The sequence below is a fragment of the Ursus americanus genome, chromosome 8 (assembly GCF_024610735.1).
Source record: "Ursus americanus isolate L20-20 chromosome 8, mUrsAme1.1.p, whole genome shotgun sequence".
Taxonomy (NCBI): domain Eukaryota; kingdom Metazoa; phylum Chordata; class Mammalia; order Carnivora; family Ursidae; genus Ursus; species Ursus americanus.
In genome coordinates, this window is record NC_142134.1 from 25,355,588 (window position 1) to 25,373,501 (window position 17,914).

A 17,914-nucleotide genomic window follows, 5' to 3' on the forward strand; every position below is an offset into this window, starting at 1 on the left:
GAGGGAACAGCAGGCTTCCTGCTGAGCAGGGAGCCCGATGCAGGGCTCGATCCCTGGGATCACGCCCTGAGCCAAAGGCAAATGCTTAACGACTGAGCCACCCAGGCGCCCCTAAAAGAGAGTAGCTTTCATCTCTTTGTCCCTGCTACCCTGCACAGCGCTCAATAAATGTGAAATTGAATTGATTAGGAGAGGCAGTAATTTAACTCAAAGGAACGACACTGAAGGTGGAATATCAGACAATCTCCTAAGGAGGGGTGGAGAGGTAATCTCTGAGGGTTAATATTTCTCAGACAATACTCCAGAGTAGTAGCTTAACCTGTCTATGCAGAAGGCTGTCCTTCCTCAATACAAGTGACCGAGTGGTGGGTGGGGAATGGCCCCACATGGGGAGTGCTGGTCAGGAGAATGCCAGAGGAAGACTCTAGACCTCATTGGAAAATGAAAGTAGTCAGTGTCATTGTTCATGACAGAACATTGGCACCCAGGGGCAGAGGTGCCCCAACACCTGGAAATGTGCCAGACACAGAACCAAGGGGCCAGAAGAGCAACATGGCGGCCTGTGTCTTAGCTTGGGCTCTATAGCACCATGCCATTGGCCGGTGAATTCAACAGCAGTCATTCATTTCTCCCAGGTCTGGAGGCTGGGCGCGAGCATGGTTGGGTGCCGGTGAGAGCTCTCCTCCTGGCTCGCACATGGCTTTCTTCATGTTGTATCTTCACATAGCAGAGAGGGAGAGAGTGAGAGCAAGCAGTCTCTCCAGTCTCCTCGTAAAAGGCACTCATTTTACCATGAGAATCCCACCCTCACGACCTCATCAAAACCTACTTATCTCCCCAAGGCCTGCCTCTAAATATTATCACCTGGAGAGGTAGGGCTTCAAAATACGAATTTGGGGGAGCAGAATACAGTCCATAGCAGCCTAAGTACTTGGGGTGGAACCCTGATCTTCATTTCATAGCCAGGACTTTGGGCAAATTATTCAACTGCTCTATGCCTCAGTTTCCTCATCTATAAAATAAAAATACTCCCTACCTCAGGGTGCTGCTGTGAGGAGTGAACAAATACAGTTAAAGGACTTGGAACAGTGTGGCAGTATGGCAATGTGAGACATAGTGTGAGTTATTTTTATTATTGGCTATTATTCCCCAGGGAGGTGGGGACAAACAAACATTCGATTTTTTTTTTTTTAAGATTTTATTTATTTGAGAGAAAGAGAGAGTGAGAGAGAGCACTGGCCAGGGGTAGAGGGGCAGAGGGAGAGGGAGAAGCTGACTCCTCGCTGAGCAGGGAGCCCTACATGGAGCTCGAACCCAGGACCCTGAGATCATGACTTGAGCCAAAAGCAGATGCTTAACCAACTGAGCCACCAAGTGCCTCTAAACAGACACTTGATTAGGTGGAAGGCACCCACTTTAGCCAGGACAACATTTACCAGTGGCCTCAAATTGGCAGGCAATGACCTGGAACCAGCCTTGGTGCCTCTACCTATCTGCCCCCATCGTGTCCACTCCCCTGTGCATATCCTTACACTTCCTCTGCCTCCACCAGGCCTACACACTCTTTCCTGCCTCTCTCAGCTGGTGCTTTTTCTTAGCATCTCTCTTTGCCTCTCACTTTTTTCCTTCTTGTGGGAGAGTCTTTCAAGGTTTTTGGCGGCCATTCTGTGGTGGCCAAAGAGCCGTATTCCCTCCTCAAGACACCCAGCCAGGACTCGCAGCTGCCAAGGGGCTGACACCCACCCTAGTTTTCCCTCTGTTTCGATCCTCAAAGTGGGAATCGGCAGAGAGACCACCAGAACAGGAGATGCTTGGGACAAAGAGCCACCCCCAGGGGGGAGATCCACACAGGACTGCAGTCTTTTTAGCTCCCAGATTCTGTGACTCTTGGTTTTCCCTTTTTCTCCCAGGTTTATCAGATCTTATACCCCTTTCAAGTACAAGTATTTTGTAATGTTCAGGTGAGTCTCTGGTAATGAAATGCATAAATAAAAACCATCTGTCTATACGCTTACCTTAAAAAACTGATACAATGCTCTAACTATACTATAAAGCAGAACTGAAGAGAGTGATTTATTATGAAACAATAGATATTTCAATATGTAAATGCTCAGACATGACCCTGTTAGAGGACATGGTATTTGTCAGCTCCTTGTGCTTCCAGGCAGATCACCGTGAATACAACAGGCACAAATGCAAATGGCAGGAAGTGTGGCCATTGGTGATGTGATGGCCCAAAATGGTGGACAGATCCTGGGAAAGTTCCAAAGAAATCAAAGTTCCCTTTTGCCTGGATATACCTGAGAACCACTGCCCTAGGCTGTTTCGAGAAAGCTCCATGTAAATGGTAAAATATTCACACATGCCCACCACCCTGTCTGACTCCAAAGGCTTTGAGTAAGAAACAGAGGCCTGGAGATCTGGGTGTCTCAAAAAGAATGAAGTGGACTCAGATAGATATTCAAACCCTGGCTCTACCACCTACTTTGCTGTGACCTTAAGGAAGTTAATAACCTTTCTAACCCTTGATTTCCTCATCTATAAAATAGTCATTAAATACACACCAGAGAGAGCTACTGTGAGGATCAAATGTAATAATAATATGTGGAAAGCACTCTACACAGGAGTGCCTACATGAGTAGGCAAGAAATAGTGTAGGGGAGGAAAAAAATCTTTTTCCTCTACACATCCAGTTTTCTGCTGAGGTCCTACAAATTAGACTGGCAAAAGATTAACAAGAGAAAAACAAACAGAAGTTTATTAACATGTGCATCGTGTATGCATACATGGGAGGTTCCTGGTGATGAGTAACTCAAAGAGGTGGTCAGAACTTGGGCTTATATACCATCTCAAGCTAAAACAGAGGAAAAGGGTTTTGGGGAGGCAAATTATGGGAAGGTGACCAGGGGGAGTACACTAGCAAGTGTACTCTTCCTGCTACTGGAGAGGGAGACACCTTTCACAAATGGGAATTTCCTTTACGAAAGGAAAACCTATGTCCTGTTTTTAGAACTTTTCCTGCATCTGCTGGTTCTCGATGGCCTTAGCTCAGAATAATTCAGATGCCATAGAGGCCTATTTTGGGGGCAGTATATTTTGGTACCCTTTGATAATCAGCAAGTATTCACATTGAAGCTCTTCAGAGGGTTCCTCCTTCCAAAGGAGTGATGTGCGGTGTCTTCCCCACACCACGAAGTAAAGCCAGGAGAAGGACAAGTCCAGGGAGAGCTGTCTGCTGTTTTCTTTGCTCTCTGGAAACAAGGCTCACTGACTCACAGGGCTCAGTGGGTCTCCAGTGGTCCCTGGGGGAGGCTGCAAGGTCGCCCAGCACCCTGCTGAATCAGAATCCCTGAGAAATACCTCCACAGCCTCCGTGGGGGCACATTAAATGTGCTTCCTGACTGTGATGGGGCTGGCGTGGCACAGGTCAAGAAGGAACCAAGGATCCACCAAGGATCTTGGTGGTGTCAAGTTAACAAGAGCCTGATTTTCAGGGCTGCTGGGGTGGCTCAGTCATTAAGTGTCTGCCTTTGGCTCAGGTCATGATCCCAGGGTCCTGGAATTGAGCCCCGCGTTGGGCTCCCTGCTTGGCAGGAAGCCTGCTTTCCTTCTCCCCCTCGCTCTGCTTGTGTTCCCTCTCTTGCTGTCTCTCTCTCTGTCAAATAAATAAATCTTTAAAAAAAAAAAAAAGTCTGATTTTCTAGGACCCAAACACCCATTAGTTATTTCCGCTTTAGGTTTTTTTTTTGTTTGTTTTGTTTTTGCTTTCAAAAGTTCCATCTTCCGACCTAGACAATTGTGCAAGGCACTGTTCAGGTCAATTTCATTCTGAGTTGTATGCAGTTTATGGATTCTCTCTGTGCATTTTTAATGAGTAACCACTGTGAGTAAGGAATAAAGCAGTAAGCAGAAGCAGAAATCCGTTCCTTGTATTTAATCTCTTAAATAGACTACAAATTCCTTAACAGCCAGACCTTTGTTTTACCTATCCTTGTATCTATTTTGTCCCCAGCTCAGAGCATGGTATTTAACAATAAAAGCTAAAAACTGGAGGGCCACCTGTGTTCTATGCACTATTTTAAATGTTTTGTATACAGTACCTCGTTCAAATTTCATAACCACTCATGGAATAGCTTTTAATATTACCCCCATTTTATAGGTGAGGAAAATGAGGTACAAAGAAGTTAAATAATTTGTCCGAGTCACATAGCTAGCAAGTGTCAAAGTCAGGATTTCAAACTCAGCCTGTGCTCTATGGCTTCCGTAGTACACAGTCGGTGCTCAATAAAGACTGATGTGTCAGCATGGATGTTTGTACATGCCCATGTTTACCTGCAGGAATAAAAGTTTCTCTTGCGCTTTCAGCACCTCAACATGCTGCAGTGTGTGTGCCTTCTGGTCTTTTGCCATGGAGTTCTCGCATTTCAGATGGTGAGTAACCAGCATGGTTTTCACAATTTTTCCCTTTCCAGGGCTTTGAAACTTAGCAACAGGAACTCAGAGTCACACACCGCTTGGTCTACATGGCATCCAGATTCGGATACTCTAGAGATAAGATTAACCATGTCAGTTGTTTCCCCCATTCTTACGCCCTTTTGTATCGATGAGAGAAAAACTCTCTAAAGGTCTGATATACAAGGGAAGCCATTTATTTTATTTTATTATTTTATTTTATTTTATTTTATTTAAGATTTTATTTATTTATTTGAGAGAGACAGCAAGTGAGAGAGAGCGAGAGCATGAGCAGTGGGGAGGGGCAGAGGGAGAGGGAGATAGATCCTCTGCTGAGACAGAAGCCAAGGGAAACCATTTTAGATTTCTTTCTAAGTCCACATGACTGTCTATGAACGTTGTTCACACGGAAAGCCTGACTGATGGCCCGCCGCGCATGCATTGCTCACCTGCTTTGTGAGTGAGTAGCCCAAAGGAGACCATCTCGTCCTTGAGAGCTCAGTCAGTGCTTCTACTCTCTACACTCCTTTTATGATAAAACTTGTGATTCCTGCCTCTATGCTATAATCTCTTGAGCTTTCACAAGATGTAAGAAAGTATATAACTCTGCAAAAACCGTTCATTCTCCGGAACACTGTCTTCCCCGTGAAGGGCATTTTTCCCAGGCTTGAATAAAGCTCTCTTTCTTACTTTTAGAGATTCTAAAAGTTGTGTTCATTTTGCATCGACAATATCCATTCCCTCTTTCAAGAAAGGATCTGCATTTATTTTTGATAAAATGAGGGTGACTAAAAGCAACTTAGAGATCCGTGAATTTTCAGAAATGACGAAGTTACTAACTTCCTCTTAAGGTGGGGAGGGAGTCTAAATTGGACAAGGGGAAAAGGCCCTTCTGCTCAAGAATGTCTCCACGGTACACTCTACCTCGGAAAATATTTAGTTTTTGTTTTAAGATGTAGAGAAAAGAGCCCATAGGTACAGAGGGAGATAGAAAAAGAGAATGATAGAAATAGGAGTGTCTGATTTAGTCTTCAACATGCTGTGCCCTTTGCCTGAAATATTTTTTCTTCCACCGCCCCCCCAGACAGGACCCCCCCAACACACACACCGTTAATTGCCAGTCATTCCTGACACCAGAACGTAAATAACGTTTCCCTGTCCCTCCTTCCCCACCCTCACCTAAAGTCAGACCATCCGGATATGCCCAGGCCACCTCTGCAGTTTTTTCTGGCTTTCCTGACTGAATAATTCATAGAGCATCGAGACGTTTGATGCTTGTCTTTCCTACTAGCACTTAATTCCCAAGCACAGGGACTCTGCCTTTTCAATACAGGTTCCCAGGGCCTGGCACAAGGTCGGCACTCAATAACCAAGTGACGCATGAATGTTGAATGAACTTTCCATTTTCAATGATTGTGTCCGAGGACTTCATGAGCACGTGTGAATCCTCTTCCTGTGCCTCAGTCTGCCTTCAGTACAACCATGCCCCAAGCACTGGCTTTTTAAGGCCGGTTAGCACAGCAGGCAGTGGACATCTCCCGAAACCAGGAGAACTGGGGGCAATTCCCCAAGCATCACTCACTAGATCCGTGTCACTTGGGACAAGCCTCCACGTCTCGTCACTTTTATGAGAATCAGATGTGTTAATACTCATGAGAGCGCTCTCTGCGTTCCAAGATATCTGGTAAACCTTGCTCTTTGGGGGGGTTCTGAGTGGCATAAATCAAGCCCATGTGAAGATCAAACCTCTCAGAATGGAATTTCAGGTGACTTGCAAGCAGGGAGGTAAGAATTGGGTGATAAAAAAGGGTTTTCTCAGGACTCCCAAATCACACTGAATTGGTAGCTATTAACACATGACACCTGTTCCAAAGAAAACTTCCTAAGAACAAAGGCACCATAAGGAAAAATTGTGAATGACTTTGCAATTTGGGAGTGCTCTGGCTAGTTAGCACGCTTACCTGGTTATCTCTATTTTGGTCTTTGACTATTTGAGAAGTCTGGAGAAATAGAAGTTAACTTGTACAAAACTGATAGTAAAGTAATTAAATCCTATGTTTAGTAATGCCCCTTGTCTGATGGGATGCAATTGATCATCACCTTATGGACATGGATGGGTTTTGCAAGTTTTGCACTATTCGTAAATTCATTTCAGCATTCCATTTCTGAGTGTAGACATGTGGTCCTTTGAGTTGTCTTTCTAAACCGTTGTAACGTCTTTCCAGTTCCCTTATTAATTAATGAGTTAAATACAATCCTTGATAGTTGTTCCTTTCATGTTTGTATAAGAAGTGTGATTATATTTTTTAAAAAAAATAACCTTTAATGGCACAGAGTAAAATAAAAACACAGATCCCTCTCCTCTTTCTGATAGGTGAAGACCCAAGGGTTAGATGGTGGGGAAGTTGGAATTGGATGGTCCAGTATGTCCTGTTTCATGGATTCACTCACTAAACCCTTGCCAGTGCCAAGATTGAATTTGGCACGTCATTCTAGTCATAACAGGAGATTCAACAGGAAGTGCTCTGGGGATACCACATAGGGTCTGAGGACGTGGTGAGGCACCAGAGTTATCTGATATGCTCCATGCCACAGTCTTCACCGTTTTGGTCACTGTACCCCTTTGGGAATTTGTGAAAACCCCGAATCTTCTATCCACACATATACATCCTGCATAAAATTTCAAGTAGACCCTCTAGAAATCCATGAACTTCTGGGGTTCAGGACTGTCGCTCTACGGAAAGGCCAGCTGCTGTCCACTTCCCCACATGTGAGTCAACTAGAAATGTTGCTCATCTTAACACCTCTCTCACTGCCGTGGCAGACCTAGCAGGTGTGCCTTCTTGGCCTGCAGCCAACATTTTGGGTGGCCTCACAAAGTCGGCTTCCTCGCTTGCTTTAAATGTCAAAAGTGAGGTGTCTTGGAGCAGCCTGGCAGATGGGATTTCTGCATGAGAATTTCTCTCATTCAGACTTGTGAGGAAGAGGAGGGAGAAGGGAAGCAAGGGAGAAAGAAAGGAATGGAGGGAGAGAAAAACAAGAGGCAGTGATGGGGCATGGAGCCGCCATTGTTGTTGGCCGTCCTGTGGTGCTAGACATCAGGGTAATGCCACGATATTAAATACTGTTGCCTTCGCCCTCCTAGAACGCCAACAACTCAGAAATTAGCAGACTTCAATGTCACTCTCAAATGAAATGTCTTGCCAATTTCTTGTTCTTCACACAGACTGCCTGCAATATCTATATCTTTTTGCCATTTATATATAATGGACATTTAATATTTATGAAGTAAAGAATAAATTATTGATATTTATCATACACATGTCCTTGTACTGTTTTCTTTCCTTTTTAAAAATCGTAACTATTTGGAATGGCATCCTCTTCTGTTTTCATCTATGGCACTGAATATAAAGTAATTATAGTATCAAGCTGCATGATTTCCACTGAGAAAAAGGGCTATAGTCCTCATGTGTTTTCTCCTTGTTTGTACTCCTGCTTCATTTTCTTCTCCCCCCTCCAATACACATTTTCCTTTCTGCTTTTAAATTGCTTCCAGCCACCACGACATTCTTAGAAAAACAGCTTTTGGGGTCTTGATTATCTGTGCTTGCCACTGGGAACCCTCAGTGAAAACACAATCATAGCCTCATAGAATATTAGAGTTGGAAAGGAACCTGGAAATGATATTTTCCATTTTCTGCTACCAGTGACTCCTTTTTTGGCCTTTTAGCTACAAGCAACTCTCCATCCCCCGGAGCTCTGATGCTTTAAGAATCCTGTCTACCAGCTGCATGTGGAATCCGATATCTCATTCATTTTCTTCACTCTTCTTAATCAAATAACCCCTTAGTGGACATGAACAGTTCGGTCACTGGGACTGGCCTTGCAGAGTTCATCAATTATGTCCCACAATTTCTGGGTCAATCCTTAGGCAGAGCTGCTGACTCTCAGGAGACCAAACGCACACAAACCTTGGAACGCAATGCACAGTTGCAACACCTCACAAGTCCTCCCCCACTGTCACAAACCAACCGGCTGTTTGAGTTGGAGCTTCAGCTTAGCGACACCGAGGGCAGGGCAGGTCACAGTACTGCAGTGGATAAACGGTATTTATGGAGGCCCTAAGCTGTCAATAAAATGCAAACTGTGCTTAGTATGCTTTAGTGAAGATAGCCTGGAAGTGTGCAGCCCTTATAGACATTTCTAGACACATTTAAAAATGTCTAAATATTGGTGCCTCTAAGAGCCTATAATCCAGGGGAGCCAGGCTGGCTCCGTCAGAAAAGCGTGCAACTCTTGATCTCGGGTCATGAGTTTGAGCCCCACACTGGCTGTTGAGATTACTGACATAAAGAAAGAAACTTAAAAAAAAAGTCTGTAATCTAGATAAGTCATTTACGATTGCCTCATTTCCTGAGTGCAGAGATAGGCGTTTTTATACCTTACTCTGCAAGCGTGAATGGAATATTCCCCCTCTTGTTAGGGTAAGATGCCCTAAGCTTTTCAGACCTTACTGACTAGGGCAGGATGGGAGCATATTTCTTCCATTGGGTTACACAGCATATGCACCATAAAAACATTTCACTGTCATTCACACCCTCTCTGAAGTTCTTTTGATTCTTAAAATTCACCATAAAGTTATTTTAAAAATTCTCAATTTCTATATCTGTCAAGATCAAACCACAACACTGGCCTTCCTTAGCAATTAACAAGACTAGATCGCTGCTCTTCCTACCTGAAAAAGGTAAAGCAAATTGTATTCTTTGTTTTTCTATTTTTAAAATAATGTTTATGATATTCACTACAGAATTACTTATAAGGGCAAAAACAATCTAAATATCCATCCATGGGGAAATCTCAATACATTTTGCTTCAAGCATATAGTGGTATAATGCCAGGGAAAGCTGTCTGTGATATATTGCCAGATGAGAAAAGGTAAGCGGCAGAACAGTATCTACAGAACGATTTCATTTGTATTAAAAAACAAACAAACGGGGCGCCTGGGTGGCACAGCGGTTAAGCGTCTGCCTTCGGCTCAGGGCGTTATGGGATTGAGCCCCACATCAGGCTCCTATGCTGTGGGCCTGCTTCTTCCTCTCCTACTCCCCCTGCTTGTGTTCTCTCTCTCGCTGGCTGTCTCTATCTCTGTCAAATAAATAAATAAATAAAATCTTTAAAACAAACAAACAAACACTATGTTCTGTAGTATAGATATAGAAACAGATTGAAGTGATATGTAGCAAAATGTTAATAAGGATTATATCTGGACTGTAGGAGTAAGGACACTGAGTGGTTTGAAATTTATATAAGTATATATATATATATAGGTATATGTTTATATATCTATATAGATAGATAGATATAGATATGTTTATAAAGCAGAAACAGAAATGGATTTGCTGGAAAATTAGTGGCCTGGGAGAAGGGGCGAGAGGGGACTTACTTTCCCTATAAATCCTTCCCCTTCCTTCATATCGGTATTTTAATTCATTTTTTTCCTTAAAATTGGTTTATAGAGAGACTCACCTTAATTTTCTTTCAGACTGTAGGGATGCTTTATTACACAATTTAACTAGATACATGAATATGTATGTATACGGACACATGATCCATAGCTGTGCGTGTGTGCAGGTTTCCCGACCTACTAAATGAGAGGAAGAAGGAAAGTGTTTAAAGTTAAAATCTTTCAAAAATAATTTTTCCTAAAAAAATTTTAAAATAATTTTTCCTTCTTACAAAGGTTCTACATGCTCATAGTAGAAAAATCAGAAATAAAAAAGGATAAAGGACCAAAAAACCATCCATAATATCACCATAAGGGGGGGCACTTCCATGCAGATCTTTTTCTGTGCATTTTTGTTACCTCGCAGTTTGGTGTGTTTCTTTAGAAAACAAGAAACAACATTGGGATTTAAATTAAATTCTGCCTTGTGTCCTTGAGATCGCTCTCCCAGAGACCCTTCCCCAGTACCCTACGTCTGCAAGCATGCCGGAAGTGTAGTTGGGTGATTTCACTTCATAACCACTTTGTAATAGTTAAAAGTTAAATAACCTACTTTTTAACACTACAGTAGTCCTCCCCTTGTTTGGGGGGCATACCTTCCAAGACCCTCAGTGGATGCCTGAAACCACGAACAGTACTGAACCCTTTTCAGAGGGTCCTAATAAAATAGGACAATCATAAGAATTTATTGTACAAAAAGTAATGTGAAGGTGGCCTCTCTCCGTCTCTCTCTCAAAACATCTTACTGTACATCGCTCACCTTTCTTCTGGTGATGACAGGAGATGACAAAGTGCGCGATCAGATGAAGTGGGGTGAATCACGTAGGGTTAGGCTGTTGACCTCTGACCTTTCATCAGAAGGATGATCACCTGCTGACCCCGGCTGACCACAGGTAATTGAAACCTTGGAAAGCAGACTGTGGCTACAGGGTGGGGGTGGGGGTGGGACTACCGTAATTGTATTCCATTATTAAGCCAAAATCACCACTAAAGTTATTTTAGTAGACCCTTGTCATTCAAAAACAGCCTGGTGTAGACAAAGGAGGTAATTCCTTGAGGAATGACACCCCCCCCCCCCCCGGGTCAATCAAGAATACATTCTTAGCTGCCTCTAGCTTTGTAATTTAAATAACAAATTGAATCCGCTTCTTGCTCTGCAAGTTTTGTGGTGCCTGACTTGAGCAAGGCATTTCTAGGGCTCCTGGGTGGCTCAGTGGGTTAAGTGTGTGTCTTTGGCTCAGGTCACGATCCCAGGGTCCTGGGATTGAGTCCCACGTCGGGCTCCCTGCTTATTGGGAAGCCTGCTTCTCCCTCTCCCTCTGTCTCTCCCCCTGCTTGTGTGCTTTCTCTGTCAAATAAATAAATAAAATGTTAAAGAAAAACAAAAAAGACAATGCAATTCTAATCTGAAGCTGGAGCTCCTGAGCGCTGCTCTAAGAACTAGCACTTTAGAAGTTACAAGAACAAATTCCCTAAATTCCATTTTATTCACACAGTAAATTTAAATCATCAGGCTAAAGAAACTGTCCAAAGGCTGTCATCACCAATTCACAGTTTTTGCTTGAAGAACGGTGTAACCAGAGCACGGAAGTAACCAGAGTAAACGTTCTCACTTTGAAACAAGTGTTCCGGAGACACATCGTGATTTGAGAAGGGCCAGCTGGCTGGAGCCTTTTAATTCTGTCTCCTGCTCTCCACTGAGAGGGTAGCAACTTTATACCATTTTAGGAATCTTAGAAGAGGATACGCGAAAGACAGTGAAGCTAAAGAGAAAGGATTTAATTGGGGCAATTTCAGAAACAGGGAGAATTTCAGGCACGCGGCCTTCTTCTCCCACTCAAAGGGAGCTTTCCTTGTTCTCACACACACTGACCGAACTTGAAAGATCACCTGAAATTCACGAGGAAAGCGGCCTCTGAATCCATTCAATGCCATTATCATTATGTTTTCTCTGTTTACAAAGTCAGAACATTCATATCACCTTCAGCACCATGATCTCTGCTTATTTTGGTTTTGTCTTCCAATCACTTCTCTCTCATCAGCCATATTTAAAAGGTTTTTCCCTTTCCTAGCATTTGTGGAACACTTTTCGAAGTTTTTAACATACACTGCTAGAGAGTGTCCCATTTTCCTGCTCTTCTAATTACACTTACGGATGTGACCTAATTGACTACTAGCATGGTCTAAAAATATACTGAACTGATTTCCAAGTCACATTTGCCGACACCAGATGAGTGACGCCTTTAAGTTATTTTAAAATACTTTAAAATATCATCTGGCAATCTTCACAACTATTCAACAAACTACTAGATACTTGTACAAAATGGCAGCCGACAGTAGTGAACAGCAAGGCTTGAGTGTTCAGCTGAGGCCAGTTATGAAGTCAGACCAAGGGACTATGAAGCACAATGATCCAATTTTTATGGGCAAGAATATTTTTCTTGATATTCATTCAAATTCGTACTTTTTTAAAAAGATTTTATTTATTTATTTGACAGAGAGAGACAGCCAGCGAGAGAGGGAACACAAGCAGGGGGAGTGGGAGAGGAAGACGCAGGCTCCCAGGGGAGGAGCCTGATGTGGGGCTCAAACCCAGAACGCCAGGATCACGCCCTGAGCCGAAGGCAGACGCTTAACGACTGCGCCACCCAGGCGCCCCCAAATTCATACATTCTTGCATGGCCTGTGTCTGGTCGAAAACCTCTGATGTTCTCAAGATGAAGATCTACTTGCAAAGCATCTGTGAGCGTAGTTAGCACAGCTATTAAGACAATGGATGGAAGATTCATTGTAGCTTTGCCACTTTACCTGAGAACAGCGGTTAAAATCAACTTCTGTCTCGATGGCCGGAGCAGGGTTCAAATACTGGTGGTATTATCTTTGGGATTGTAATTTCTGTTGTTCCCGAGTGTATCACTTTCCTAGGACGGCTGTAACAAGCGACCACAAAGTCGGGGACTGAAGGCAATAGAAATGTACACTCTTGGAGGCCAGCAGTGAGAAATCGAGGCATCAGCGGGGCTCCGCGCACTCCTAAGGCTTTCGGGAAAAATGCTGCCTTGCTTCTTTCCAGCTTCTGGTGGCTCCTAGAGTCCTGGGCTTGTGGCAGCAGAATTCCAATCTCTGGCTCCATCTTCACACGGCCTTCCCCACTGTTTCTCTGTGTCTGAAAACCCTCTCACTGGATGAAATACAAGATGAACTCATCTCAAGATCCTCAATTATATCTGCAAAGGCTCTATTTCCAAATAAGATCACATTCACAGAGACTGAGGGTTGGAACTTGTACGAACCTTTTTAGGGAACACAATTCAACCAGCTACACTGACCAGGTACACCCACCCTTCTCGTGTATCACAATGTGCTCCCTCAGAGGACCTGGTGGCGGGTCAGGGGTGGGCGGCACCACAAGATGAACATGGTACATCTTCTCAGACTATCAGTTTTCCAGAAATTTTTTTTTGAGAAAAATTTAGTAATTTAGAGCATGTTAATATTACAATAAATCTACTGTGGTATAAATACAAAATTCACATGAATTTTTAAGATGAAATGTGTGACTGCAGCATATTTTTGCTAGGCAATGTCTTTCTTGGTAGGCCTCCGGAGGAATGGCATTCACCCTTTTGCTGATGGGGCACTTCAGAGCAAAAGTTTGGGATTTGTCCTGCCAGTTTTCATTATTTGCCTATTAACTACAGGCAACCTAGATGTCTGTAACATGTAATTTATTATTTTGTCAAGGTAGACATTTCAGTGGTGTGTTGCTGTAGGCTGCTTTATGGAAACAAATTACTGACCTAGTGAGTTGGTCTGGACAATCACCCAGCTTAACCTAAGTCTGGGCTCAGCAACATTGTTGTCTGGTTCTCATCCATTTGGGGGCAGATGTGATCGAATACAAGGTCATGCATGACATTTGGAATTTGTACAAGTGATTTATTCAACATATATATATATTTTTTAAAGATTTTATTTATTTATTCGACAGAGACAGAGACAGCCAGCGAGAGAGGGAACACAAGCAGGGGGAGTGGGAGAGGAAGAAGCAGGCTCATAGCAGAAGAGCCCGATGTGGGGCTCGATCCCAGATTGCCAGGATCACACCCTGAGCCGAAGGCAGACGCTTTAACCGCTGCGCCACCCAGGCTCCCATCAACATATATTTATTGATCAATGGTATGGGGATATAAGAATGATCAAGCAAAAAGCCCCAGGAACAGTTCTTGTTCTTACCAAACAGATGACAGGTGGAGATATAGGTACGTGTCTCCTGTGTATATCTAGAATTAATGGCAAATATGAGCGTACATGCCACTACCGCCCATTCACCTGATCGGGACAGTCACTGCTAGATGATCTTGGTGCTTCCTCCTGCTGAGCCCACGTCTTAGTCTGCTCTGGATGCTGTAACAAAACACCATAGACTGGGTGGCTTAATAAACAAGAATTTATTTCTCATAGTTTCGGAGGCTGGGAAGTCCAAGATCAAGTGCTGCCAATGCGTTCCTGGTGAGGGCCCTCTTCATGATTTGCAGACGACCATCTCCTTGTTGGATCCTCACATGGCAGAGAGAGAGAGAGAGAAAGAGAGGAAGCAAGATCCTGTGTGTCTCTTCTTATAAGGGCATCAACCGCTTTCATGAGGGCAGTGCCCTCATTACGTTCCAAAGGTCCCACTTCCAAATACCATCACACTAGGGATTAGGGATTCGACATATGAATTTTAGGAGCAAACAAGTGCTCAGTTCATAGCTGTCCAGTTATGGCTTCAGTAACAAAGGACATCTGGGCTTCCCGTGTGCCTTTTTGTAGGGTTGGTATCAGAAATGAGAGCATATTGTTTTAATCGCTGACTTCAATAAGGGTATACTCGGAGTGATGTTTTTTATTTATAAATTAGTTGGGTTTTTTTTTTCATGAGATATTTTTGGCATTATTATCCACTTAAATTCATCCAAGGGGCTGAAAACATTTGGAATATTACAAGATGTCACAAAAGGCCCCAATTTGAAGATTTAAGTGGAAATCCCGTTGAGTTCAAAAAAGGACATTTTAGGCAATGTACACACGCAGGCGAAAAGGTGCTTGTGCTGGGGCGGGGGGGAGATAAAAATCCAGGTCAAAACCTGCCTGCTCCTCGGGGCCTGGCTCTGTGTGTGTGTGTGTGTGTGCATGTGTGTTGGGAGGGGGTGGTCTAGGGTTATGCCCAGGTGCTGTAGACCACCTTGGACTGTCTCTGATGTCCCAGGAGGGGAGGGAGCTAGGACAAGAAGGCTGAGGTCGGCACTGGCGCAGAGCGGGTTACACAGACACGGAAAGAAGGATGCGGGCCGGGCCATGGCTGTAATGAGAGGGAGGGATGGGGACATGGCCTCTGGCCCACGTCTGTTTGGGGGCTTCCCATCTTATCCAAGATCTTGTAGACCTTCCAGAGCCACTAACTTGGGGTAGTTATTTTGAGTAGCTCTTCTCTAAGTGTTGAGCAATATGTACCCCTTTGGAAAGGAAGCAACAGACCGAAAGGAAAAAGAGGTTCTAAGACAACTGCATTCTTCTGTTTCTAGGAAGGGGTGCTCGGTTTGTCAGACGAGAGCAGCGACAGCAGTCCTGGATACAGGGAGAGCTACTATCTAGTTCAGATGCTGGTAAGTCAATGGCGTATCGCCTTTCCTCAACAAGTGAATTAAGTCCCTTGGTCCGGATTTGAGAGCTGTGACACCACTGACTTTGGGGGCGGATAATTCACTGTGCTGTGTTGTCCTGTGCCCTATAGGGTGTCTAGCGGCATGGTGGCCTCCACCCTCTAGACGCTGACAGGACCCCTACTCCCCACACGTGACAACCAGCGATGGCTCCAGACGTTGCCAAATGTACCCTGCGTGGCAAAATCGCTCCTGGTTTAAAACACTTGCTTTAGATAATTTGTAAGAGAAGTCCCTCTTTGAATTGTAGAGACTTAACAAGTGGTAATATTTGAGGGGCTGGTAAAATCTGAGTGTGTCTGAATTCTTCAAACCTCTTATGTACGGAATCCAAATAGAAATGTTTTGGATTCAGTGAGAACAGATTTTTTTTCCACATAAAATATGTCTGTCATACTAGAAAAATTCAGCATTAGGCTAAGTGTAGAAGATATAAGTTGAAACTTAATCCAATATCATCCTGAAGGAAATCCTAAGACTAAAATAGCACCCACCACCAGCAAAAAGATTAGTCATCTAGGGCATAATGACTAGGGTGTTTATAGGCTCTAATTCCTGCCTAGAAAGTTCACTGGCTTCCTTAGCCAACAGAACCTGGGCTCAAGAAAAATTTTTACTTACATTTGCATGTGGCACTTACATAGTCTTTTATTTAAATTTTTAAATTCATTTATTTGAGAGAGGACGGTGGGGGGGGGAGAGAAATGGAGAAAGTGAGAGAGAAGCAGACTCCCTGCTGAGCAGAGAGCCCGCGATGGAGGGCTCGATCCCAGGACCCCGAGATCATGACCTGAGCCAAAGGCAGGCGTTTAACCAACTGAGCCACCCAGGTGCCCCAGCCCTTACATATTCTAACAGGCATGTGCCCTATGATAATAAATAGGTCAACAGAGACAAGAAGGACATATAAAAACACCAGGCCAAATGAAAGGACACTGATGCCCCTGGGGTATGTGTAATAAAGCACAGTTGTGCCAAAACGATTTCTTGGTTGAAAATGTCCTAGCGTTGGGGCACCTGGGTGTCTGGGTCAGTTAAGCCTCCAGCTCTTGATTTCAGCTCGGGTCTCAGGGTGGTGAGATGGAGCCCTGCATCTGGCTCCCTGCTGGGCGTGGAGCCTGCTTGGGATGCTCTCGCTCCGCCTCTCCCTGCCTCCAGTTTGTGCGCGCGCTCTCTCTCTAAGAACAGAGAATGTCCTAGCATTGTGTCACACTGATAATAAAGGAAAACAATAAAACGAAAGGATAGGAACTATCTAGCCCAACCAACCTGTTCGCTCAAAGCACCAGCATGGAAACTACTCAAGCGGTGGGTGGTGGGGACCAGGCCGCAGCCCGGTTCCCAGCACACGTCAGCACCTGGGTGCCTTGTTACGGCCCCATCCCCACCGGAGGACAGACGGCATCTAAATGCAGACAAATCAGGCAAAAGCCAAACCAGGCCCTGGTGCAGCCCAGCGGCAACCACGGCTACCGCTGTATGTCACCCCCGCCTCAGGCCCCCCCTTTATTCCATCTTCTGCAGGAGTCCACGTGCACTGCCCCCCGTCCCCACCCTCGGATCCGTGGGGCCAAAGCTCCGGCCATTCCCACGGGGCCACCTGTGTCTTCCGGTCAGGAAGGGCTTCCTCTCACGTGGCCTCTCTGTCCTGTTTTCAGCCAATTCAGAAACTGAAAGGGAAGCCGCAGAAGGCTTTTGACCGGCCGGCGGCCGACTTGCTGGCGCTGTGGCCTCCCAGGGGCTGGGGCGCGCCCCATAGAACCCGAGCCCCTGTCGGCGCCGCGGCCTGCGTCCCGCCTCAGCCGGCGCCCCTCACGCCCAGACACCACCCGTCCGCGGCCGTCCCCGCTCCCCCCACCCAGGCCGGGCCATCAGGGAGGCGCGGACGGGCCTCTGCAGCCGGAGGCCCGGGGAACCACGTCACCGTGTCAGCCAGCTTTCCTCCCACACCCCGAGTTCTGCCGACTCCGGGGGTCCCCACAGTCGGAGCACTTCCCAGCACCAGCTTCCCCACCTCCCCCGCCGCCAAGGAGCCCAGAGGGGATGTGTGAGCTGACGGGCAGGGCCCCCCTCTCTTGGGAGGGGACCCACGTCTGTCTGCGCTGCTGTCTGCGTGTGGAGAGCAGCTTTCAAGGGACGTGTTCACCCCCAGGGGCCCCAGGCACCTCTGGCTCCCGGCTGTGGTCAACCTGACTCTTCATGACGGGAGTCACCTCAATCCCCGACTCCTCTAGAAATGAAATTCCTCGAGGAA

General features: G+C 45.2%; 1 protein-coding gene across 1 annotated transcript; it reads left to right on the forward strand.

Moving 5' to 3' along the window:
- Positions 1–589: 589 nt before the first annotated feature.
- Positions 590–17,711, forward strand: LOC148109537 (uncharacterized). Its single transcript, XM_087864400.1, has 5 exons — positions 590–670; positions 1,911–1,961; positions 4,366–4,431; positions 15,523–15,603; positions 17,319–17,711. The coding sequence occupies exons 1-5, from the start codon at positions 590–592 to the stop codon at positions 17,709–17,711; spliced, it is 672 nt and encodes a 223-aa protein (XP_087720526.1).
- Positions 17,712–17,914: the final 203 nt, after the last annotated feature.